General features: G+C 34.0%; 1 protein-coding gene and 1 pseudogene across 4 annotated transcripts in view; both read right to left on the minus strand.

The window, feature by feature from the left end:
* Cdh19 (cadherin 19) overlaps positions 1-27,700 on the minus strand; it is a 111,184-nt gene that overhangs the window by 16,107 nt on the left and 67,377 nt on the right. For all 4 annotated transcript variants that reach the window (XM_087581149.1, XM_087581148.1, NM_001429618.1 and 1 more), the window contains 4 exon segments: positions 25,255-25,439; positions 24,481-24,734; positions 18,303-18,424; positions 2,786-2,907 (listed from right to left, as the gene is read on the minus strand). In XM_087581149.1, coding sequence (XP_087437275.1) covers positions 2,786-2,907; positions 18,303-18,424; positions 24,481-24,734; positions 25,255-25,439 — 683 coding nt within the window.
* Positions 12,842-12,965, minus strand: LOC120096433 (U2 spliceosomal RNA; annotated as a pseudogene).

The raw sequence follows: 27,700 nt of genomic DNA on the forward strand, positions 1-27,700 counted from the left end.
CCAAAATGGTCTCTCTGTGTCTGGGGTCCCCGATTTCCCAAGACTTGAGTAAGGGTTTCCCTTTGGGGATCTTTCAGAATAATATCATCTTAAAATCTAAATGTATATATTTGTTGTGTAGTAGGTTTATGCATGTGCCATGGCACATATCTGGAGATAATTATTTATGTATGTATATTTATAGGTATATATACTCATATTTTATGTGTTTGTGGTATAACTTGAATCATAGGCTTATTGACCAGTTTTACCTGCTGCAACAATGAGCCAGTGCCATATTCTTTTTTTTCTTACATTATCCTTTATTTTATGCAGATATTTATAGCATATTGTGGTAGCTACAAATATTTAAAATTTGTAAAATATGCATTGGTAAATTAAGTAAAAACTTTACTACTTTCCTCCTAAACTATGAGAAGGAAATTTAAAAGAAAAATCTTCCTTTCTCTTCCACCTCATACTTTATTTCTAGTTTACCACACTCTCTATTTCCCTAAGGTTTTCATACCCTTTTTTCCCCTCTCAAGTTCTAGGCTACATAATCTTCAGTATCTCACAGATGACTGATACGTTCAACCTTATTTATGTCCACCATTACCTTTTCCCTTTAACTCCATATTGAAGTCCAGCACATCAATACGATTAAAATTTTTAATTTAAAATTACACATCAATTTAAAATTTCACAACTGAAATTTCCATTTCTTTACCTTACATGTCTCATATATTTCTTGCAACAGGCAAAGTATATTTCTTTCCTCTACATGCACTTGATGAATCCTTTGAATGTATTCATAATTCAGACCTTCTTGCTTTACCATGAGTACAATATCTTACAAAAATCTCTGCTCTCAAATTGTTTCTAGGATCCTATTGCTTCCATCACCTATTTCAATATCTTCCTATTTTAACATCTCTTCTGCCCTTGCCTTGTATGCTGATAAGCAGAGGGTATGCCATACTATAGACCCATTTTTTCAGCACATCACTACTTAAGTGCAGGTCCAGACAACAATAGGAAATGTTTCTATTATTCTATTTAAAACCTCTATTAATTTCAGACCTTATTTCAAAAGGGGGAAAGGTTGGTATTAAGTTCACAAAGAACCATGGCTTGGGCTGTGCTATATACAGATTCTATTAGGTGTTGGTAATACCCACACATGTGGGTAGTTGTCTGATACAGTTTCCATTCACTCCTATCCACTGTCAGTGTCAGTCCAAAGTCACTTCCAGTCCCCTGGAAAACACTGGAGTTCAATACTTTCCTTTCTCTTTCTAGTTCAGAACATTATTGAAATAAACTCATCATAATGAGATTGTCCCTAAATATATTACTTACACCCTGATTAATTCTATTGACTACTTTTCAGTAGCAAATTGTCCTTCCTCCTTGTTCATTCTCAAATACTTGGTGCTTTTGAAAATATTCTATGATGCATTTAATCTTTTTCTCGTTCCGCTGTTAAGATTATATTAGAAAGGACTCTTGATTCAATATTCATAAATATAAATATTTACCATCACCAGAAAGATATTTTATAAATAAATGATATAATCATCAAAATTACTAATCATATATTAAACTTTTAACATGAGATCAGTAAATGTTTCTCTGATTTGTATTTTTTTCCTTCCTGTCAAACATAAAAATTCCTTTCCTTGACTGTAGTTATTTCTATATGATTTTCTTTATCTAAATAGTATTTATCAATTAGCTAACAGTTTCTAGGGCAGAACTTCTAATTAACTAATTGTCTCTTAATATATCTGGACATTGTTGCTCAGGAGTCAGTAATATTTAGAATTTCATCTTCAGTTCTTCAGTTAAAATAATATATCACATGCTACATTAATCCTAAATTTAATCTGGCAATCTCTTTACCCTCTGATCTGTTGAGCACATTCTTTGGACTTTCATTTCAATTGCTAGGATTGCTCTAAAATATTTATAATTTATAAATGTGCCATGCAACCACATCCACCTTTAATCCTCTGTATGTATCACACATCATCAGGTATGTGGTCTCCTGAGAGGTGAAATTCTGGAATGGAAGGCTAGATAATGTGTGTCCCTGTTAGTCTTTCATATAGTGTGAATAAAAACATTGCTGTTGTGTCAAACTATCCCATACAGTTATGTATATTGAAATATACATACTTATTGTATGTATCTTATATTTAATAAAATAAGATATACTTATATATTCTACATGATTATATGTTATATATCAAATATATATTAACTATATATCTAACATAACTTTGTAATATATTATATACCTATATAATATATTTATAATTGAATATCTTCATCTTTATAAACTAGTTCCACCTGGCATTCTTCTATACTGGCATATTTTATTATTTATTACATCATTATATTAGGATCATTAAATATCATGACTTAAGTTAATGTAATAAAACACTAGTAACTTGGAAATAAAAAAATTGTGAAAGGATAACTTTTTAACAATAAGCTATTTCTGCCTCTTGACATATTGATTTTTTCATGACAAAGACTTACGTTTTGATGGAGTAAAATATAATGGTAGGTGTACACGAATGTAATGTTCTTTAATACTTCAAAATTTAAGAGATATATAATAAATTATATATAGCATATGTACATATATAATATGTGGTTTTTAATCCAAAGATTTATTTTATATAATATATAATATGGAATCCTTTGTTGGCATTTATTATATATTAAATTTAGGTAATATAAAATATGAAATGCTGTGTTGCTCAAATTTTGGTGATCTATTGTGATCTCATCTTACCTCACCAGATTCAGCATTTTCACAAACATAAGTCTCATACAATTGAGAGAACTCAGGAGCATGGTCGTTAATGTTTAAAACTTGGACATAAACATGAGCTGAAGAGATCTGTTGTACATTGTCTGGAAATTAAAGATAGAAAATGCAATTAATTACATATTTATTAAAAGTTATGCAATAAAATGAATTAGACACTTGTTGTATACTGATAGTTGTACTTGAAGAAATTAAAGATGGGGTCTATGTGATCTACATATTTATGAATAATAAAGGCCAGAAACAGAATTTATTTTTAGTTCAAGTCCCATTTAACTTATGCCTTCTGTGTGCTGGTGTTTTAGCCAATAATGAGGGTAAAATGAGTAAATGATTTTTATATGGACACCTTGCTAACATTTATAAGCTACTGGAAGGGTTTGTATGAGTCCAGTGCATTGCACTGAGAACAAGAATTAGTAATTTGCCAGTGTTTCTAATTTTTACTCTTAGAATAGGAAAACATTTATGTTTACAAACTGCCTGAGCTCCTATAACAAATGTAGTCTTTATAAGACCATAGCACATCATATAATAGAACACTAAAATTAGATCATAACTTACAAAGTATAAATGAATGAGCAATACAGAATGAACATACAAAGACACAAACAATTAAAAATAAATACTTAAAATTGTAACATAAACATTAAACAATATCTTTAAAGATTCTAAATAAACTGTTACTTTTTCAAATTATTTGAGGGAAAGGAATTGTAGATGAACTTATATAACATATTACATCATCAAAAGCAGTTAAGGTCAGAATTCAAACAGAACTATTACATTGGGTTGGAGCTGATACACAGGCAATGGAGGAGTGCTGGCTAATGCCTTGTTCTTCTTTGGTTGTGAAGCCTGTTGTCTTATGTCACCACCAACCCAGAGGTGTCATCACCAGCTCTTATCTGAGCACTCCAACATAAGTAGTCAATTAAGAAAATGTACCGCAAACTTGTCCACAGAACAATCTGCTTGGGCATTTTCTGAATTGAGTTCCCTATTTCCTTGGTGACACTAGTATGTGTCAAGTTGAAACAACACAAGCCAGCACATGTGGTGAGCATTTATGACTAAGCCATCTCCGTAGCTTCAGTCATTAAAAACATGGTTTTGTCCTTATTGGATTTGGACATATGAGACCCTCTCAACCTGAGTTTCTGGGGATGGTGGTAAATAGCCTATATATGTTTCAGTGTATTTCTGTAGCCAACAATGCAAGGGATATTCAGATAAAGGGATATTCAGGTAAAGGCAAAGAAGAAAGGAAAAAGCATTTTCCAGGACAGGAAAGGGAAAATCTAGAAGGGTCAAGCCTGTGGTTATGCAGCAAAACTGTTGTAAACCTAAAGGGGGAAGGGTATCTCTGAGATACATGATATCATTTATATAACAGAGAGCAAAAGTCAGGCCAACTATGCCCATGATGAAAATGCCATACAACTGAGTCCCAGCCTGATGTTATTATGACAAAATCCCTGAAATGAGATCTTGATAAAGCCCTTCCTTCTTTGTCACCTGTTTCATGTTTAAGAAAGAAAATTTTGTGCTGCTTTTATTATTAAAAGTTACATGAAGATATTCAGAAAACACAGATTAGTAAATGATAAAAAGATCTTAGCTATTCCTGCTATCTTAGCTTATTCACCACCTATAATTGGATGACTGGACAATACCTTGAGGAAAGGAGGTTACATCTAGCTGAGCACTAAAATAGCACTGCCATCATATGACTAGAGTGTCACATGACTAAGTGTATATTGGAGTTTTCTGTATTTCCATTTGAGGTTTTATATATACTCAATAAATACTCTGTAAAGTAAAAATACAGTATATATTTGGAATGTGATTTGTAAAGGTAAATACAAGGAATTCTGAAAGCATTATTTTTCTTTTTAAACATAGAGTAATACACTTATTGTTTCTTAAATAACATACATGCTTATTTTTGGACTTCGATCCTAACATTGCACACACAAACACACACATGCACATACACACAATTACCATAAAGAAAAATATGATTAGTCATGTAGAACTTAAGATTGTTGGTAATTTGAATCCAAGAGCACATCAAAACAATCATCAACCATAATCAAGTAGGCTTCATCCCAGGCATGCAGGGATGGTTAAATATATGGAAAACCATCAACGAAATACATTATAAAAACAAACAGAAAGATAAACACCACATAATCATTTCACTAGATGCTCAGAAAGTATTTGACAAAATTCGACACCCCTTCATGATAAAAGTCCTGGAAAGAATAGGAATTCAAGGCCCATACGTAAACATAGTAAAAGCCATATACAGCAAACCAGTAGCTAACAATAAACTAAACGGAGAGAAACTTGAAGCAATCCCACTAAAATCAGGGATTAGACAAGGCTGCCCACTCTCTATCCTACTTATTCAAAATAGTTCTTCAAGTTCTAGCTAGAGAAATTGGACAACAAAGGAGATCAAACGGATACAGAGAGGAAAATAAGTCAAAATATCACTATTTTCAGATGATATGATATTATATTTAAGTGATCCCAAAAGTTCCACCAGAGAATTATTAAACCTGATAAACATCTTCAGCAAAGTGGCTGGGTATAAAATTAACTCAAATAAATGAGTAGCCTTCCTCTACACAGAAGAGAAACTAGCCGAGAAAGAAATTAGGGAAACGACACCCTTCATAATAGTCCCAAATAATATAAAATACCTTGGTGTGTCTTTAACCAAGCAAGTAAAGGTTCTGTATGATAAGAACTTCAAGCCTCTGAAGAAAGAATCTGAAGAAGACCTCAGAAGATGGAAAGATCTCCAATGGTCATGGATTGGCAGGATTAATATAGTAAAAATGGCCATTTTACCAAAGCAATCTTCAGATTCAATGCAATTCCCATCAAAATACTAATCCAGTTCTTCAGAGAGTTAGACAGAACAATTTCCAAATTCATCTGGAATAACAAAAAACCCGGGATAGCTAAAACTATCCTCAACAATAAAAGGACTTCCTGGGGAATCACTATCCCTGAACTCAAGCAGTATTACAGAGCAATAGTGATAAACACTGCATGGTATTGGTACAGAGACAGATAGACCAGTGGAATAGAATTGGAGACCCAGAAATGAACCCACACACCTATGGTCACTTGATTATGACAAAGGATCCAAAACCATCTTATGGAAAAGATAGCATTTTCAACAAATGGTGCTGGTTCAACTGGAGGTCAACATGTAGAAGAATGCAGATCAATCCATTCTTTTCACCCTGTACAAAGCTTAAATCCTAGTGGATCTAAGACCTGAACATCAAACCAGGTACACTCGCACTAATAGAAGAAAAAGTGGGGAAGCCTCTCGAAAACATGGGCACTAGAGGAAATTTCCTGAACAAAACACCAATGGTTTATTGTCTAAGATGAAGAATGGACAAATGGGATCTCACAAAACTGCAAAGCTTCTGTAAGGCAAAGGACACTCTTGTTAGGACAACATGGCAACCAACAGATTGGGAAAAGATCTTTACCAATCCTACAACAGATAGAGGGCTTATATCTAAAATATACAAAAAACACAAGAAGTTAGACCGCAAGGAGACAAATAAACCTATTTAAAAATGGAGTTCAGTGCTAAACAAAGAATTCACAGCTGAGGAATGCCTAATGGCTGGGAAACAGGTAAAGAAGTGCTCAACATCTTTAGTCATAAGGGAAATGCAAATCAAAACAACCCTGAAATTTCACCTCACACCGGAGCAAATGGCTAAGTTCAAAAACTCAGGTGACAGCAGATGCTGGCGAGGATGTGGAGAAAGAGGAACACTCCTCCATTATTGGTGGGATTGCAGACTGGTACAACCATTCTGGAAATCAGTATGGAAGTTCCTCAGGAAATTGGACATTGAACTACCTGAGGACCCAGGTATACCTCTCTTGGGAATATAACGAAAAGATGCCCCAACATATAACAAAGACAGTTGCTCCACTATGTTCATAGCAGCCTTATTTAAAATAGCCAGAAGCTGGAAAGAACCCAGATGCCTTCAACAGAGGAATGGATACAGAAAATATGGTACATCTACACAGTGGATTATTACTCAGCTATCAAAAACAATGACTGTATGAAATTCATAGGCAAATGGATGGAACTGGAAAATATCATCCTGAGTGAGGTAACCCATTAACAGAAAAACACACATGGTAGGCACTCATTGATAAGTAGATATTAGCTCAAATGCTTGAAATACCCTAGATGAACAGAACACTTGAAACTCAAGAAGGATGACGAAAATGTTTATGCTTCACTCCTTCTTTAAAAGGGGAACAAGAATAACCTTGGGAGGGAATAGGGAGGCCAAGTTTAATACAGAAGCAGAAGGAACACACATTCAGAGCCTGCCCCACACGTGGCCCTAACATATACAGCCACCAAACTAGATAAGATGGATGAAGCAAAAAAGTTCAGGCCAACAGGAACCAGATGTAGATCTCTCCTGAGAGACAGAGCCAGAACACAGCAAATACATAGGTGAATGCCATCATTAAACTACTGAACTGAGAATGGGACCCCCGTTGAAGGAATCTTAGAAAGGACTGAAAGAGCTTGAAGGGGCTTGAGACCCCATATGAACAACAATGCCAACCAACCAGAGCTTCCAGGGACTAAGCCACTACCCAAACACTATACATGGACTGACCCTGGACTGCAACTTCATATGTAGCAGTGAATAGCCTAGTAAAAGCACCAGTGGAAAGGGAAGCCCTTGGTCCTGCCAAGACTGAACCCCCAGTGAATGTGATTGTTTGGGGGAGGGCGGTAATGTGCAGAGGATGGGAAGGGGAACACTAATAGAAAGGGGGAGGGGGAAGGGTTAGGGGGATGTTGGCCGGGAAACCGAGAAGGGGAATAACTATCGAAATGTAAATAAGAAATACTCAAGTTAATAAAGATGAAAAAAAAAGGATTGTTGGTAATTACTAGAGCCATCATATATAGTTTCATTCATGCTTACCACCAATTGCTGGTATTATATTTAAGACTGATGTCACTTTAAGGACACTACCAGTATTTTGACATTTTGCTAGGTAGATATCACAAGGCTTCTGAGCAGGATTCTTTTATGAGATTTTGCCTTTCTTTTATATGAAAGTACATCAGAATATAAGACTCTCATGATTTTTTCACTTCCCATTTCTGACAACTTACTTTTAGATTCCTGAGCTGCCACACTGAAACAGAGGATAGGTAAGCAAAATCCTAAATCCAGACATATTATGTAACTTTGGCAAGTGTGACTGAGTATATAGCAGGATAGGTCACTGAGAGTTTAATGGAAAGGTCACTTATGCCCTTTTTTTTAAAATCTCTGTTCTTTCCTGATATGTCACATATATGCTTTGTCTCAAGATGACCAGGTTTCTGTATTTACTTAATGTTCAAAGAAATGAATGAAATCAATTCCCTTTGACAGTGTTGACATTTATTGACAGTTGTTATTCATTTATTGACTGTCCTATTGTAGCTAGCTTCAGTCAAGGAACTGCATAATGCCCAAAAAATTGACCTGCCAGCCCCTCCTGCCCAGGAACTAGGTAATTTCCTGGAATGCTTGGATTTGTAGATCTAGGAAATACCAAAGCTGCCTGCAAAAGTATGTTGGCTTATAGGTTTGTCCTTATAAACCCCTAAAATACATGGCACAGTCAATCCTGTTTGGAAATTCCAGAAGAGTATCCTGAACAAAGTTTATATCTTGGTCAATATTTTAACATTTAAATTTACTTTAAATTTGTCCCAAAACGGTAAGGTTTGTTGCTGTTGCTATTGTTGTTGTTTGTTGTTGTTTTTGTTTTTTTTTTTAAGTTTTTGGGGTTTGTTTTGTTTCATTTTGTTTCGTTTGGCAAATGACAGGATTAACAACTACTTAACATTTCCATACTGCAAAGATCAATCGGTCCTGAAGAACAGAAACTGAACTATAGACTTTGGATTCTAAATACTTTGCTTAATTATTGAGACACAGAATTATGTCGAAAAAAGCTAACAAAAAAGATACCCGACACATTTTCCATTTTTTTAAAATTTATTCATTTACTTATTCTGTTTTTCATTAATTTTGAAGAAAAGAATCAATAGCACAAGCGACTCCACTAAACCAAGAAAAAGGAAAAAAACCTACATCAAAAAGGAATAAAACAAAACAAATAAACATAATAGCAGCAAAAGAAACGAGCCAACCTCTAACAAATGTAAACACAAACACATACAGATCAAAACTCTGTAGTCCATGTTAGAATACATTGTTAAACTACCCTGGAGCATGAGATTTGTCCTTGGAGTGGTTGGTATACTCAGGGTCATTATATTAGAGAAAATTGATTTTCCTTACCCTAGCAGGTTTACATGACAATTAGATGTTAGCTTTTATTCTAGTGGCTACATTTTCATTCATTTATTCATTGATTCATTCATTTTCTATATCCTATGAAAGTAAATAATAGAAATTATGCAAATAGAAATTTGCATAATGCTCCACATTATGCAAAGAGTAATAATGGACCTCAGTCCTAAGTGGAATGTCTCCATCAAATCTCTCCCATCAGAGCTCAGGGATCCCTTTGGAAGAGGAGCTTTAATGAGTATAAGATCCATGGGGAATGGAGGACAATAGGAATCCAAAAATCTCTAATTCAAAATGAAAAGGCTCATTTAAATTCACACAGACTGCACCATCATCCACAAGCCTGAATGGGTCTGTTCCAGGTTCTCTACATCCATATCGTAACTTCCAGTACAGTTCATATGGGAATCTTGAGTGTGAAAATGAGTGTCTTATCTTCTTCACTTTGTCATCCCTTGGTTTGTGAAACTGAGTGCCTTTTCTTGTTCACTTTGTCATGTCTTGGGTTTTGTCTCTTTGGGTTTTCTTTTACCTTCTAACATTTTTATTATGTTAAACAAAGCATTTTATCATTTTAATCATTTTATTTCCACATCTCAAATGCTATCAGATTTTACCTACCTCCCTACCAACGTGGCTTTATTTTCTATTTCGTTCAAAAATATAAAATCAATACAAAAATCAAACAGATAGCATAGAAATGTCAAAAATATTAAAATAAGTCCCCCAAACAAAATGAAGTTTGTTTTGTGTTTTATGGGGGTGGTTCTGATTCAAAGGTTATGTTTCCCTATTGAATTTTGATCTTCCATTAAAGAAACCATGGGCCAATTACTGGGTAAATGGAATATGCAGAACTTCCTGGTTCCCACAGGTCAGAGACAGAGGGAAAGTTCACCGTGATTGAGAGAGATAAAAGCCAATCAGCCATGAGATCTCAGATGGAGCAGCTCCAGGCAACTTTTGCAGGTGGCAGCTGGGAATGTTGAGCTGGGATTAAAGGTAACTGAGCAACTAAACTTGAGGGCAGGTGGAGTGCTGTGGAGCTAAAAGCTGTTGTTAAGGGCATGATTCAATTCTCCAGGTAGGAGATAATAAGCACCTAACAGTTGTGCCAAAAGGCAAGTTGAAGTTGAACAACATGTGTCTGTGTTTTTATCCATGAATTCAGGGAACACTAGGTGGGGGCTGGTAGTGCAGCCTGTTCCCAGAACTTGGGCAGGGTAGCAAAAGCTTCATGCAAAAGTGTTGGTTAACTATTCTTGGGCATCATGCATGAACTTGAGTATGGCTGATATACCCCATGACACCTCATTATAATATTTATTTTTTACTTTACTTTTTTTCCCCTTCCTGCCGCCATCAATTTCTAATAGCTTCGGTGCTAGAGCTAGGATTTTATAAATGCCTCTCCTTCTCAATGCTGGGGATTTGTTTGGTTTAAACCTATGCAAGACCTATTCCAGCTGTTATAGTTTCTGTGAGTGTGAGTGCATATGTGCATCAGTCCTCTTGTGCCTGCAAAACACTGAATTTTTAGAACCATCTATCACCTTTGGCTTTTACAATCTTTTACCTCCTTTCAATTTGATTACATTCCAGTGAATGGGGAAGCCCTTGGTCCTGCCAAGACTGAACCCACAGTGAACGTGATTGTTGGGGTGGGGAGGTAATGGGAGGGAAGGGCAGTAATGGGAGGGTAGGATGGGAACACCCATAGAGAAGTGGAGGGGGGGTTAGGGGGATGTTGTCCCAGAAACCAGGAAAGGGACTAACAATCTAAATGTAAATAAGAAATACCCAAGTTAATAACGATGAAGAAAAAAAAAGATAAAGTGGGGAAGAGCCTAGAACACATAGGAACAGGAAAATTATCTGACCAGAAAACCAATGGCATATGAACTAAGATCAATAATTGTCAAATTGGACCTCATAAATTGCAAAACTTCTGTAAGGCAAAGGACATTGTCAACAGGACAAAATGGCAACCAACAGATTAGGAAAAGATTTTTACCAATCCTACAACGGAAAGAGGCCCGATATCCAATATATACAAGGAACTCAAGAAGGTAGACTCCAGAGAAACAAATAACCCTATTAAAAATGTGGGAGAGAGCTAAACAAAGAATTCTCAACTGAAGAATATTGAATGACTGTGAAGCACCTAAAGAAATGTTCAGCATCCTTCGTCATCAAAACAATCCTGAAATTCTACCTCATATGAGTCAGAATGGCTAAGATAAAAACAAATAAACAAACAAAAAACAAAACAAAAAAAACCCAACAAAAAACCCTCAGGTGACATCAGATGCTGGTGAGGATATGGAGATAGAGATAGAGGAACATTCTTCCATTGTTGGTGGGATTGCAAGCTGGTACATCCACTCTGGAAATCAGTCTGCAGGTTCCTCAGAAAAATGGACATACTTGAGGACCTAGCTGTACTCCTGGGCATATACCCAAAAGATGGTCCGAAATATAACAAGTACACTTGCTCGATTATCTTTACAGCAGCCTTATTTATAATAGCCAGATGCTGAAAAGAACCCAGATGCCCATCAACAGAGGAATGGATACAGAAAATGTGGTACATCTACACAATGGAATATTACTCAGCTATCAAAAACAATGACTTCATGAAATTCTTAGGCAAATGGATGGAACTAGAAAATATCATCCTATGTTTAGTAACCCAATCATAAAAGAACACACATGGTATGTACTCACTGAAAAGTGCATATTAGCCCAAAATCTTGGAATACCCAAGATAAAATCCAAAGACCACATTAAACTCAAGAAGTTGGAAGACCAAAAAGCAGATGATTCAGTTCTTCTTAGAAGGAAGCAAAAATATCCACAGGAGGAAATACAGAGACAATGTGTGGTGCAGACCGATGGAAAGGTCATCCAGAGATGGCCCCACGTGGGTATACATCCCATATACTGCCATCAAACGCAGACACTATTGCTGATGCCAAGAAGTGCATGCTTATAGGAGACTCATATTGCTGTCTCCTGAGAGGCTCTGCCAGAGCCTGACAAATGCATACAGGTGCTCACAGCTAATCATGGAACTGAGAACTGGGTCCATAATAGAGGAATTACAGAAAGGATTGAAGGACCTAAAGGGATTTTCAACCCCTTAGGAAAAACAACATCAACCAACCAGACACCCAGAGCTCAAAGATACTAAACCACCAAGCAAAGTGTACACCTGGGGGAACCCATGGCTCTAGTCACATATGTAGTAGAGGATGCCCTTATTGGCCATCAATGGAAGGAGAGGCCCTTGGCCCTGTGAAGGCTCAATGCCCTAGCATAGAGTTAAGTGAGTGTTGGGAGATGGGAGGGAATAGATCGATAGGTGTGGAACATTCTCATAGAGGCGGGGGAGGAGGGAAGGGACAATGGGACTCCAGTGGGAAAATCAAGAAAGAGGATAACATTTGAAATGTAAGTAAAGAAAATAGCCAGTAAAAAAGAAGGAAAGCAAAACAAAATATGTCAGTTGTAGTGATATGCAAATGTTGAAAGTACTTATCCAATGGTACCTTTTTATTTTTTAAAATTCCATTCCTTATCCTGTACCCCTTAAGCCTAAAGTTAAAAATAATACAAGAAAATATCAGAGTCCTCTTTACTAAAATGGTTTGTGATTCTCAGAAATATGACCTTATAGCATCAGAAACAGATTTAGGATGGACTTCATCTTCCTACACTTGATCTTAGCCAAAAGGCCGAGAAGCGATGGACTTCATCTTCCTGACCTAGAAACATTTTTTGTCACTTATCTTGACATGTCTATGCATTTATAAGATTTGGTTTAATTAAAATAAATGCATTTAGTTTATACTGTTTATTTTTCAAATGTCGACACTCTAACTTTATTCTTTTTATTTTAGTTTTTAACATTTGTGCATCAAGAAAATATATCCTATACATAATGTATAAGTTAAAATAATTATAATTTCCATAATTTTGGTTCTCATTATCAACTGCACCATTGTTGTAATATATTTTGTGGAAATTGTTTCAAAATTATACATTTAATTCACTTAAACTTATGATTGTTTGATGAACTGATTGATCTGGTTATCGGAGATTGATTCAAATACTGTAACTCTTTTGGTTTTTTATTCTCACAAGAGTTTATCTATGTTGAACTCATAGGCAATTTTGACTTAAACCTTGCAAAGTTGTGATTGCAGGAATGAAACCCTATATTTTTTGGACTTTGGTCTTTAGTGTTTCTTTAATTCCCTTATGATAATTAAACTGTTTTCAGGTACTTCTATATTTTGAATTTTATGTATCCTTTTCTCTTTACATATGATATGAAATCATAGTTTCAACATTAATACATTCAGCTTTAATGCTTTTATAACAGTTTCAAAATATTTTTAGCATGAAATTTTGCAACAGCTATGTTCTTTGTAAACTATTCGATATTGTAATCATATCTTGAAATCACACTATATTAATATAATTTCTCTAATCCTCACATTTTCAATGACACATGACTTAGAAGGTCACAACAGCTTCAGAGTGATGAGGAATAAATCTTACATGCTTAGGAATTATTACTTTATTCTAAAAAAAGTATACAACAAAAGCAACTTACATGCTATATTTGGCCTATTCAATGACATGATTTGCACTAAGCAAAGAGAAGAAAAATTTATAAAATCTTATTAAGATAACAGATAATACATCTCAGTCAATTAAAAATATAAGATTAAAATAACTTGTGATATTATTTGTTAATAAGATCCCTATCTTAGTTAGTATTTTACTGCTCTGAACAGACACCATGACCAAAGCAAGTCTTACAAGGACAACATTCTGCGCTAGCTTGCAGGTTCAGAGGTTCCATCCATTATCATCAAGGCAAGAGCATGGCAGCATCTAGGCAGGCATGGTACAGGAGAAGCTGAGAGTCCTTACATCTTCATCTGAAGGCTGCTAATGGAAGACTCACTTGTAGGTAGCTAGGGTCTTAAACCCACACCCACAGTGACACACCTTCACCAACAAGGACATACCTCCTAATAGTGTCAATCCTTTACCCAATCATATACAAACCATCACAGTCCAATATAAATAAAGTGGAATTAAGACAATATGGTTCTAGATTGGAATTGGATATAATTATGATTCACCCTTCTCTTCTCATTTAAAAAATGTAGCGTAGATTTAAGATGTTTAACGTCTGTAACATGTATAGATTTAACAATATTTGTGTCAAACTGTTATAACTATCATTGAGTTCTGCCTATTTCCATATAAGACTCCAGTTAAAAACATCAGAAAACTCATGAAAGGTGATATTTTAAGCCTCACCAACATTAATGGTCATCTTGGAAGGAGATCAAAGTAATGTACGGAAAACACAATTGAGTTGTAGCAATAGTATAATTTTATCTTATTTTATGTGTGTATTTTGCCTTCATGTAAATTTGCATACTATTTCTATGCCTGGTGTCATAGACATAGACATAGGTCAAAATAGGGCATCAGATCCCTGGGATCTAGATTTATAGAAGGTGGTAACCTGCTATGTGGTTGCTGGGATTTGAACCTCGATCCATTGGAAGATCAGCTAGTGATCACAACTTCTAAGTCTTCTCTCTATTCCCACGGCTAAAGTACTTTTTCTTGAAAACTTGAAATGATTTCCATATTTATATGTCACTCTCATCGTTCAGCTATGCTTCTACCACATATAGAGCATTCTTTATATCCTCTTTTATATGTTTATGGAGTAATATTTAAATCAAAAATTGATACAGCATTATTGACTGAATAGTGTATGTGTGTGTATATACATGAGGGCACATGCATATAATTAGTGTAGCGTTCATAAAGTCATTTTCTTTTCAAATATTCTTAAGTTTTTAATCAGTGGGATAGTGTTGGTGATTGTTAGGGGATGAGTGTTTCCCTGATTGCTCAAGCTGTGCACATAAAGAAATGGACTATTGCATATGATAAGAATACTTAATAATGTCATTATAAGATGACAAAGTATAGGATTATTCTTTGTAACAAAGCTATATAAATAAGAAAGTGTTAGAAATAATGTTTTGAGTAGGAAGTGACTTTCTCTAAAATTAAAGATATGTGTTAATGATTGATTCTTGTTTATAATGCCAAAATTTACTTTTGCCTTCCTTAAGTCCTAAAATTTAAAAAAAGAAAGGTAACAAAAAACATAATTTACTAGAGAGTTTCTTTGATTGTCAATATTCTTTAGATTAAAACTATTATCTAATTAAATCATCTAGCATTCCTTTTTTAACCAAACAGGTTTTCATTAGTTTTATAACTTTTAAAATTTATAACAATTGAAGCATTTTGAGTCAACAAACACTGACAGGTGGGCCAGGGACATGCTCAGAAGACAAATCCTGCCACTAAGTCTGATGGCCTGACTTCTATCCCTGAAACCCAAATAGAAAAAAGAAAGAAGCAATTCTTCCAAAACATCCTTTGACTTCAAATATATACCAATATATACATGTATATCTGCACATGTGTACATATATACATATGATATGTAAGCAAATATAAAACAAAATACACTCTCTATAGGTTATAAATATTGTCCCTAATCACTTATTTTGTAATGAACCTAGTATAAGAAGGTAGTTTATTTTATTTTCCTCATATAAGGCAAAACTTTGAATTGACTTATTCTGAAGCTTTGACAAATTATAAACTTTAGTACCTGAAAATTTTTTATAGAGAATTCTTTTTACTTTTAATTTCAATTTCTCTTTTGAATTGACCTGATTTTTTTTGTAATATCTTTACAGAATGACACAATAATTCAATCTCAGAAAGCAAGAATGGATAAGAGCTCTAGTACTGGGTATATACAGCATTGTGTCTTCCCACATGAAAAACTTTGGCATTTCTGTGTACCACAAATGGTCAAAATAGTACTTCTGCTATACTTTACCATTTAAATAGAAAAAAGTTAAAAATCTAGTGAGAGATGGCATCTTAAGGGAGATAAAATTAAAAAATTCCAGGGCATCTGGTACTGACTCATTCACCGGCCCTCCAATGACTATGGAAGTGAGTAAATCAGTAAGGAGCCCTACCTAGCCCTGTGAGGTTTGTCCAAGTCCTTCTTGTATACTGTTCTAGTCATTGTGTCCTGCAGAGAGTATTCCAAGAAACCTATGGCCAAGCCTAACCAGATGTGTTTCAGATGCAGATGCCTCATCAACTCTGACAAACATTTACCCTAAAGGACAATCAGGATCTGTTCTCAGGAGAATGCTTGACCTTTCCCCTCATTTAAACCCTAGTGTCTTAAGAACAATCCTGTGACTTAGAGAGTTTACCCTTGTGACATTTTTGGTATTTCCTTTTGACATCCCCTCATCTCCTGGAGATTGTGACTTCTTCCTTTAAAAAGCCCTTCTCCCAGCCACTCGGGGTCGACACCTCTGTCTCCTGCATGGGATACGTGTTGGCCCGGAGATCTCCATAATAGGTCTCTGTAATAAGCTTTGCCTTTGCATATTACATCCAAAATGGTCTCTCTGTGTCTGTGTTTCGCGATTTCCTGAGACTTGAGTAAGGGTCTCCCTTCGGGGATCTTTCACTAGGACCAAGATCACCTGTCTTTTTTCACTATATAACTCAATATATATTTTAAATAAATCAACAAACAGACTAAAATATCTTGGAAATGTCATATAGTAACTATAAGCATTGAATTATAAGAAAAGCATATGCTTCAAGCCTTACCTAATGCCAATATACTCACAATTTTTTTCAATTCTGTATAAAATCAATTACAAGGAACATAGGATATTTCCTATATGAATTTAATCCCTTGCTGTGTTTATGTTCAATAACTTAAATAACAAGAATTTTTGTTACTTTCTATATATCCATTACTTTTAACTTTAATTAATATAATTGATCAAATAAATAATTAATTCACAATTTCGAAAATGATAACTAAACCACAAACTTGTATGAGTGGATCTATTTTCATAATTAGATAAGACATTATGATCCTAGGTCTGAAGAAAAGGAAAAACAAGGGAACAAGGCACTGGTGTCTGCTGATTATTAAAATTTTACGATCTGAAAGTAGGAGCTATAAGCAGAAGTTCAAAATATATTACTGTTTCTGTGTTCTACAACAAATGAATGATAACTAATTAATGTTTTTGATATCCTTCATATTTCAACTCATAATCAGAATGAAATACGATTTGTGTTAAATGTTCTTTGGTACTAGTTTACAAATATTTCATCCTAAAAAGAGGATAAGGCACAGACATTCATATTACGCTTCTAAATATTACCTACAAACATTAAAACCTGTTACAGTTTTAAAAAAATAACATCTGGATGATAGCGGCACATGCTTTTACTACCAGGACTCAGGACGCAGGGGCAGGCAGATCGCTATGATCAAAGAGAGCCTTATCTGCACAGCAAGTCCAGGACAGCCAAAGATACACAAAGAAACCTTGTGTGGGAAAAACAAAACAACAATGAAACAAAGCAAAGCAAAACAAAACAAAACAAAACAAAACAAAAAACCCAACAACAAAAAACAGCAGCAAAAAGAAAACAGTTAAAACAACATTTTTTAAACGGAAAATTTAGCTGTTAATACCTAGTCAGTAGCATTATAATTTTCTTTTCAAAAGTATTTGGTTTGTAAATGTACATAATTTTTATTACACATGCTACTTAACAATAAACATGGGAAATACATAAAACATCCATACAAAGCGTAGTGACACATTGTTCTATAATAAATATATTTTATATTTAAATATTATCATTTTCATTATGCTGTGTGTTTTATTCAACCTTTATTTTTATCAAACTAACCTTTTAAAGTAAGAGAAACTCAAACTTTAACCATAAGGATATAGTAAGCTTTAAATCCAGTGAGCAGATAGTAACTGATAAGATTACCCACATACAAGTAGTTACATACAAATTTTTAATTTTATTTCTACAGCACATAAACATGTCAGTCTCTAATTTCAAAATTATTTTTTTCTATTTAGAGTTATTGACTCTGCAACTAGTTAATGAGGACTTACAAGTTTCAGTAGCTGTGACACTCAAGTTGTACCAAGCACTGACCTCTCTGTCAAGTAGGTTAGTGGTAACTATTGTTCCATTGCCATTGATATCAAACATTTTGCTTCCAATGAGAGAATATCTGCACCAAAAGGAAAAGAGATTATAACCAAGTTATAATATTTTATAGCAATGCTATAGGGCATTTCCACATTCAAAGCTGAAAGAGAAAATATCAACTACGTTCTTCCTATAGAGAAGGTGATGCTGAATAATTCAAATAAATTACATTAACATATTTAATTATGCTCAGAATAAATGTTTAAAAACAAGCATGAAATAACAACTCATGAAAAAAGAGACTGAATTTAAAGGAGAGCAGGAAGGTCATATGAAAGGAGGATTAGGAGGACATAAGGAAAGGGACGAATATTGTAGTTACATTATAATCTCCAAAAATAATGTAGTTTTAGAAAACATAAAATTAAAAGATTTTGGATTTACAGAGACATTTTAAATACAATAGAGGGCTCTTCTACCTATATTATGAGAGAATTTTAATTGGTGAATAACTTGGTCAAAAAAATTGCAAGAATCATGTTTCATATAAACCAAAGAATAACTAATTCAGAAATGAAATGTGTGACTATCGACCCGTAACTGTTTCTGATTTTAAGCATTTTCTTTAGTCATCTCCTATTAGTCTCTATTTTATAACATGGGCATTGTTTCAATGAATAATTTTACATATAAAATTATTTATCACATATAAATTATACTTATTTATAAACATCTAAATCAAACATATTTACAATATTTATAAAAAATTCCTAGTCTTACACACTGTTGGAACATAGCGATTCATTGTAAACATTACCTTGAGGACCCTTGAGAGAGGCTCCAGAAAAACAAGTTGGGGGCCTTTTACCTCAGATTAATTTGTTTCCCTGGATTATTCTTGAACATGATTCTGTGCCTTCAACGTGAAATATTCAAATTTAATTTATAAGACATATTTTTAATTGTGCTGAGAGCTTTCTTCAGTGTACCATGAATCTTGATATGGTCTTCAGCTTTGTTTTTTTGCTTTCCCAGATAAAATTTCTAGTGTGTGTCAGTCAATTTTTATTTAATTGGTATTCCCGGAGAAAGTTCTGGGAAATGAATGCTCTGTTTCTATTTAGTATGTGCTTACTGTCTTTTATGTACAAGTTTTCCTGATTTAGTTATGTCTTTTTTATATATTTGTGTATAGAGTACACTCAAACTGAAGTAAGGGTATCTACATCATTGAATGGAATCTGCCCCATTCTTGAAGTTCCTCAGATCCCTGGTCTTGCAGACACAGGTCTGCCTATTTCAGCAAATGTTGATGCATTCTAACACTTAATACTTTTGGGAGATAAACTTCATATATTATAAACCATTTAGATCTACTTTATGTTTATTTGGGTTAAACATACTGATGATGAATTTCATTTTGTTTTTTTTTGGAACAAAGCTGGGTTACAAGATCTTTCATGAAATAGTCTGAAATTCACAACAAAATAATTCTTTGAGGCACTCAGCATGTTTTATCTGTTTGAGAATGATTAATAACAACAATTAAAGAAGCTTAATTACTAGAGTTTAGCTGGTTTCAATGTATGAACACATTCTTGAGGAATTTCCACAAAGAAATTAGAGATTTACTATAATTATGTGACGAGGATGAGAATATTTTATAATTGACAACTTTCTGAAAATGTTATCTGAATTTGAGATTTGATGTTCAGAAGAAATTTAAAATATTCACTAAAGAGGATGATACTTTAGGCTACAGTTCAATTTTAGATTCAATGTTAGGTACTTTGACACATTTTACTTAAATATCTACAACTTCGTCCATTTTTTATTCAACAGATTTCCTACAGAATTAAAGGGTCCTTTAATGGTTGTTATTTTGTATTTCCCATCTAATCCTATTCCTACAAAACACCATTCCAAATAAATCCCATTAGAAGCTTGAGGGAAATGATTTTTTTAATAGCTAACATTTGCTAACATTTAGGAAGCATAGTCAAGACCAAATAAACTGATCCAGATTGCACATGAAAATTAGACTAGGAAAACCAAACCAAATTACACAGAATTAGGAATTATGTAGGTTTACAAAATTGGTTGTTGTAGGTTCTTCTCCAAGTTCATGACTTGGAAGAAACTGAGTAGTTGTGTAGCTTTCTAGGGAAAGACATAATTTCCCTCTTGTAGAGTAGATATTAGGTATAATTAGAGAGCTGTTGCTTACTACAAAAATATAGGCCCTACTACTGAATCCTTATGGGTATCTTGACAAGCTTGTTGTTGTGGTAACCACAGATATGTATAGTTATGAACCCTCATCAAGGAAATTTCTCCTTGCAACATATATTGACCTTTACAAGAAATCACAACCAATCAAATCCCAGAGTTTTAGTTGAAAAAGTGCACTGATCTTTTGTTAATCCCTTGTGATAAGGTCTTGATAATCACAAGTTATTGTCTAAATTATCCAATAATGTGTTTAGAATATAGAGACCCTAGCCAGGATTTCTAATGATAGGTTTAATTAGACTTGTAAAATAAATCCTGACCTTCCCAGTTAATAGATAATTAGATTTTTTTCATTGAACAAGCATTTTTATAAACAATGTCTTATGAGGCTTTTTAAGAAAAATAATATATCAGTTTATCTGCATGTACTCCTTCTGTGCCTAAACTGAACCTCTAATGGACAAAAGTGCTCTCAGCATATAACTCAATACGTACAAGATTGCATACTTCTCTGGATAGTGGGCTTTGAAAAGTTAGTAGGAAAGGAAATTGGTAAAAGTAAATATGTGAAATATTGAATTTTATATTCACTTAGATTGCATTGCCTATTTTGGTAAAACAATCACAACATTACAACTAAAACTAGGCTTTTTAAATGAATACAACATATTTGTTTGTCTATAACACAGGAGTTTATTTCACCCATTTTTAAGTTCTTTCATTACTTTTATTCCTAGAAAAAAATGAATTTTTAAAAGTAATTTAAATTAAGTACTATTCATAAAATTGAAATATGGATTGCCATACTTTGTGATCTAAGGTGGTATATTCAAGATTTTCTCATATCTATTCCCTAGTTAAAGTAGTAGAAATGGCTCAGCTGATGAAGGCTTTTGTCTCCAAAGTGATAATCAGATTTTAATATCTAGGACCCACATTGAAAAAGAAGAACCAATCCCCCGAAGTTGCTATCTGTCCTCCAAACACATGTACCATGAGCAAGCCCACATATATACACACACATTTACACACTCTTTCACACACATATTAACATACATTAAGAAATGAAGTATAAAAAATATTTTAGAAGTCAGTGAAAGTTGTGCTTGAGAGAGGGATTAGTGGGTAAAGGCACTTATATTCAATCAGAAGGACCATGTAAAGATTTAGGATTGTCATTTTTTATGCCTGAAATCCTGATATTGTGAAGTAGTGAGACAGAAGCATCTGCTATGCTTGCTGACTGTCACATTAGTACCATGCTCAATGGAAGAATTTTTCTCATTGAAACAATACAAAGAATGATAAAGCAAGAAAGATACTTGGTGTCCTGTGACATACAGATATATAAAACCAGCACCCATGTGCATGTACACACACACAAACACACACACACACAAACACACACACACACACACACAAAATGGGTATTGTGCTGTATTCTAAGTCAGGATTGCCTATTACATATTTTTCACCTTGACATTTTCTTTTTTTTTCTTTTTCTTTTTCTTTTTTTTTTTTTTTTTTTTTGAGTCAAAAAATCTTTTAAGTGGTAAAGAATATTTTGATTCTCCAAAGATTTATAAACCAAGCTAGAGAGATTGCTTAGGGTTTAACATACTGGATATTCTTACAGACAATAAGAGATAGACTGCAGCAAGCACATGGAACAGGCCACATGAACATGCAAATGTAGCTCTAAGGGACATAATGCTTCTTGTGGCCTTTATGGGTACTTACGCTCACATGCAAAGATGCACACATAAGCAAAAATAATAAATCATAAAACTGAATTCATAAGCAGACACTGGAACACTTCATTTCCCTTCCCTACAACTTTCACCCATGTGCACACACTATTTAAGGTTCTTCACTTCTCTTTAAACAGGCTCTGATGTAGCGAATAGTCATGGAGGTTTGTCTGTCCTCTCTGGTGAGAATTTGAGCAATGAAAGAAGAAAACAAGAGAAACCAACAAGATCTCTCTGGAAAATACCAAGCTCATTCATTGTATTTGTCTGGCATTGTCTTTACGTAGCTCAACTGCATCCTGCAAATAAAATTATTTCTTCAATCTTCCACCCAGATTTTATGGCCACAAAAAAGTAAGTTCTGCTTAAGATAACTACTTCAGAAGAATCAATATCCCTGAGTATGAAATATTTATGGGACTAGGAGGATGGAATGAAAAGAATTATTAAGAGTTGAAAGTACCTCCATTATGAATCTTACATAATCACAATTTTTTATGTCAAGTCAGGAATGTGACCTCATTAACAGCAAACATATCACCTAATGAAAATTGTACAACTGGGGCTGGAAACCAGGGAGGCTTCTATATATTATGGACTGTTATCGTTCCTGTGTTCAATGACTGATGGGAATTATATCTACGAGCTCTCTCTCAATGTCCCTCTCCTGGTCCCTCGTAGCCCGCCCCCACCTCTGTGTGTGTGTGTGTGTGTGTGTGTGTGTGTGTGTGTGTGTGTGATGCATCTGTGTGTCTTGAAGTGAAAGGGTAAGACCTTGTAACACAAGAAAGTTTTCTGCTTGATATGTACTTGAGAGCTCAAATAGGAATGTTTACAGTAGCCTCTTCCTAAATGATCCCTGTAAGACTATCATTCTTTCTTTTTTTTTCATCTTTATTTACTTGAGTATTTCTTACTTACATTTCAATTGTTATTCCTCTTCCCCGTTTCTGGGCCAACATCCCCCTAACCCCGCCTTCTCTATCCGTGTTCCCCTCCGCATCTTCCCCCCATTACCACCCTCCCCCCAACAATCACATTTACTGGGGGTTCAGTCTTGGCAGGACCAAGGGCTTCCCCTTCCACTGGTGCTCTTACTAGGCTATTCCTTGTTATGTATGGAGTTGGAGTCCAGGGTCAATCCATGTATAATCTTTGAGTAGTGGATTAGTCCCTGGAAGCTCTGGTTGGTTGGCATTGTTGTTCATATGGGGTCTCAAGCTCCTTCAGGCTCTTTCAGTCCTTTCTAAGATTCCTCAATGAGGGTACGTTCTCAGTTCAGAGGTTTAATGATGGCATTCGCCTATGTATTTGCTGTATTCTGACTGTGTCTCTCAGGAGAGATCTATATTCAGTTCCTGTCAGCCTGCACTTCTTTGCTTCATCCATCTTATCTGGTTTGGTGGCTGTATATGTTAAGGCCACGTGTGGGGCAGGTTCTGAATGTGTGTTCCTTCTGCCTCTGTTCTAAACTTGGCCTCCCTATTCCCTCCCAAGGTTATTCTTGTTCCCCTTTTAAAGAAGGAGTGAAGCACTCACATTTTAGTCATCCTTCTTGAGTTTCATGTGTTCTGCACAACTAGGGTAATTGAAGCATTTGAGCTAATATCCACTTATCAATGAATGCATACCATGTGTATTTTCCTGTGACTGGGTTACCTCACTCAGGATGATATTTTCCAGTTCCTTCCATTTGCTTATGAATTTCCTAAAGTCATTGTTTTTGATAGCTAAGTAGTATTCCATAATGTAGATGTACCACCTTTTCTCTATCCATTCCTCTGTTGAAGGGCATCTGGGTTCTTTCCAGCTTCTGGCTATTATAAATAAGGCTGCTATGAACATAGTGGAGCATGTGTCTTTGTTATATGTTGACGCATCTTTTGGGTATATGCCCAAGAGAGTTATAGCTGGGTCCTCAGGTAGCTCAAAGTCAAATTTTCTGAGGAACCTCCAGACATTTTCAATGCATGTTGATAAACATTTAGGCTATTTAAATGTATTTATTCCATTGATACAAATCTGTTAAGTACTATATAAAGAGAAATAGTTTACAAATGTCACATTTTATGTTTTCAAGAAATATTATTTCATTCAAACTTCTAATTCATTTAGTTCATTTACTCAATGTTATTGTTCATATCTAAAAACTTACCGCATAGGAGATTGTCTTCGATCTGGGTCTACGGCAGAAACTGTTCCTACCATTGTTCCATAGGGCTTTCCTTCAGGAATTTCAAATATGTAATATGGTAAGAGGAAAGTGGGAGGTTCATCTTCATCTTCTACTTGAACTTTAATGTAGGTTGTGGAGGCGTTAACATGAGCTGGAGCAAGCTCTTCATCAACATGGCAATTTTTAACTTTTACTCTAATGCCATAGTGGTTCTGATGCTCAAAATCAACTTTCTACAAATAAATGCAGTATGTTGAGATGAAATAATTTTAGTGAAGCAAAGCTTTACAGAAAAAATTAACTTATTCATATCGCAATTCTTTTAATCTAGGTTTGATTTTGATATATGCAAAATCACTTCCTATAATCATTGCTCAGGAATCAAAACTAGAATTTACTTATACCTCTACTCTAAGTTTATTTGAAATAAGCATAATTTTCTTCAAAAATAAAATTATAAATTTATCAGTTTAAATATTTTAGAAAACTGAAAATTAAGGACTTGTTAGTGAAAGCACTTTTTCCAAATTATTCTTCACTTGAATCTTTTTAAAAGTTTGAATGTGCCAATTAAAAGTACCATATAAATCTACATCACTCATTTCTAAATTGATTGCCTTTTCTAGCTACATATAATGACCATGATCTTATTAGTGAAGCAAAATATAACAGAAAACAGATAAACATAAATAATTGTATACCTTTGTTTAGACTTTGCACTACTCATTAAGGTAAATAATTTAAAATATGTACCTTTTTGAGTATAACTATCCCTTCTTGGGTCTCATTGTCAATAACTATGTCAAATATTTGTGACTCGTCATCTTCAATGCTATAATCCATCTCTGCATTCTCTCCTATGTCATCATCATATGCCATAATTTTGCCTATAGTTGTTCCACTGGGTGCAGATTCAGATATAGTGAAGCGGTAGAAACCTTTAGAAGCAAAATGCCAGATATTTTGGATAAATTTTTAACATATGAAATTTCCAATTTTGTACCTGGATTCTCTAGGAAAAACTGTGCCTTTCTTGGAGCTACCATTTTATATCTTAACATTTGTATCTCAGATTTGGACATAAAAAACTAATAAATATATTTACTATTATTCATAGTACTTCTGAAATATAGAAATATTCTCTCATGTTAATATTCTAACCATGGTAATTTATAAGGTCACAATCAGTCTATACAATGGAATTATTTAAAGAGATTTTAATTCTTTTATGACTTTCCTTAAATCATTTCACAGATTTCCTTTGGAAGTCCTGTATTATTTTAAACATGAAAGAAATACTAGTTAAATACTACTGTTAGTATACCACTTAATTTTTGGAACAAAAGTAAAAATTTGTTCCCTAGAATTTATTTCAGTTGAAAAAACAGATATGATTACAGAAACTAAATTAATGACTTGCTATCATACTTTTAAAGGTAGTTTATAGGAATTGAGCATTGGATCAATAGTTAATAGCAAAATAGCACTGATTACTATTCAGAGGATCCAAGTTCTATTCCCAGCATCTAACTCAGTTGGCTGTATATATTATTATATTTATATTAAAATAGTTTTTTCCAAAACTAGAAATAACCAAGTATTTCCTTCTTCAATACTTTTTTTTCTATGCAGTTTACCTTTATGATGTTGTTTCAACATAGACACCTTTCAAAGTCATGTTCTAATGTTTTGTGATAATATGAGAAATAATATGCATATAGATATTTTCTTTAGTTTATGATTTTGAAAATGAAGCAGGTAATAAATAACCGTGATATCTGTAAGTGCGAAGGTAACACTGAGATTTTTTATACTTTTGCTAACGTAACATGCATTCATGGTTGAAAAGACTTTTGGACACAAGCTGAAATGAGTGGTATTTGAGGAAATAAAATAGTAAAATATTAAAAAGTCACAGTCTTACTTATTCTAAGAGCAGAGCAGAGGAAAAATTCTAAAAATTCTAAAGTTGCATTCATGTGCTCATGGACAGGGCAGTAAAGTCAGATTGTTTTTAAGCATTACTTGAAATTAGTTTGTAGCACGGATTTGACTGTTTTCCATGAGTGAGATGAAACACTGTGATAAAGATGCCTGCTGTGCATCTCACAATTTTACTAAAGCTATGTTGAGGAGACTAGGTCAATGATATAAGCAAAATAATTAGATGAGAAAACATTGTGATGAGAGGACAAATGGAGGTATTGAAGTGAAACAATGACAGAGAACTAAAGTAGTTGAAAACTGTTAAGCATTTTAAAAGCCTAAGCAAGAGAATTCTCAGACAATTCAAGTTGTAGTGTAAGAAATAAAACATAAAAAAGGCAAAAAATCTTCAAAAATTATTTTCCATTATCAGATAATAATGAGTTGTGTACCATTATGTCTGAATTTTATATACGACTAAAACATATATGTGTCTATATGTATATGTTTATGTGTGTAAGTGGGTGAGTATGTAAAGTGTGTGTGTGTGTGTGTGTGTGTGTGTGTGTGTGTGTTTGTGTGAGTGTGTGTGTGTGAGATATGGCTAGCATGTGATGTGTCTGTTTTGGTGTGTTATGTCTGTATGTATTCTAGCTTGCTTACAGACTGTTAAAAACAAGAAGTATCAAGAAATCAGTTGTACCAATCATCAATTCAGTCAAAGTAAAAAAAAAAATTACAGTTGAAGTATATCTGCCATAGTATAGCATGAACTAAATGATTAATTTTAAATGCAATATAGTGTTTCATTTATTTAATAAGATTGATTTCGATCATTTTAAATAAGATTTCTGCATGACAGTTATGACTTGAATTCATTATTAATTGGGATGGGAAATATACAAACATATGAGATTCAGTGGATAGGGGGAGACTACGGCAAGAACTTTATAAAATATGCCACATCTTAAGACTGTGCAGTGTATATAAACGAAGAAATCCATTATATTCTAATACCACCACTTTTATGTATGCTATATCTGTCTTTTTAAATTGCTGACCAGTATCGTTAGGAAATATTTAATGTGCTTTTGTTAAGATAAAAGAATTGATACTTCTGTGATTGGCAAATATTAGCTGAATAGGGTTATTTCTATAACCCTTAGAGAAGGAAGTTCTGTGCTTGCTTGCACATTAAAATCTACGATAATTACAAAGCCATTAAAACCCATGATTGTTGCAAGGATGAAAATTCAACTAATTCCACATATAC

This window comes from Rattus norvegicus, chromosome 13, assembly GCF_021556685.1.
Source record: "Rattus norvegicus strain SHRSP/BbbUtx chromosome 13, alternate assembly SHRSP_T2T, whole genome shotgun sequence".
Taxonomy (NCBI): domain Eukaryota; kingdom Metazoa; phylum Chordata; class Mammalia; order Rodentia; family Muridae; genus Rattus; species Rattus norvegicus.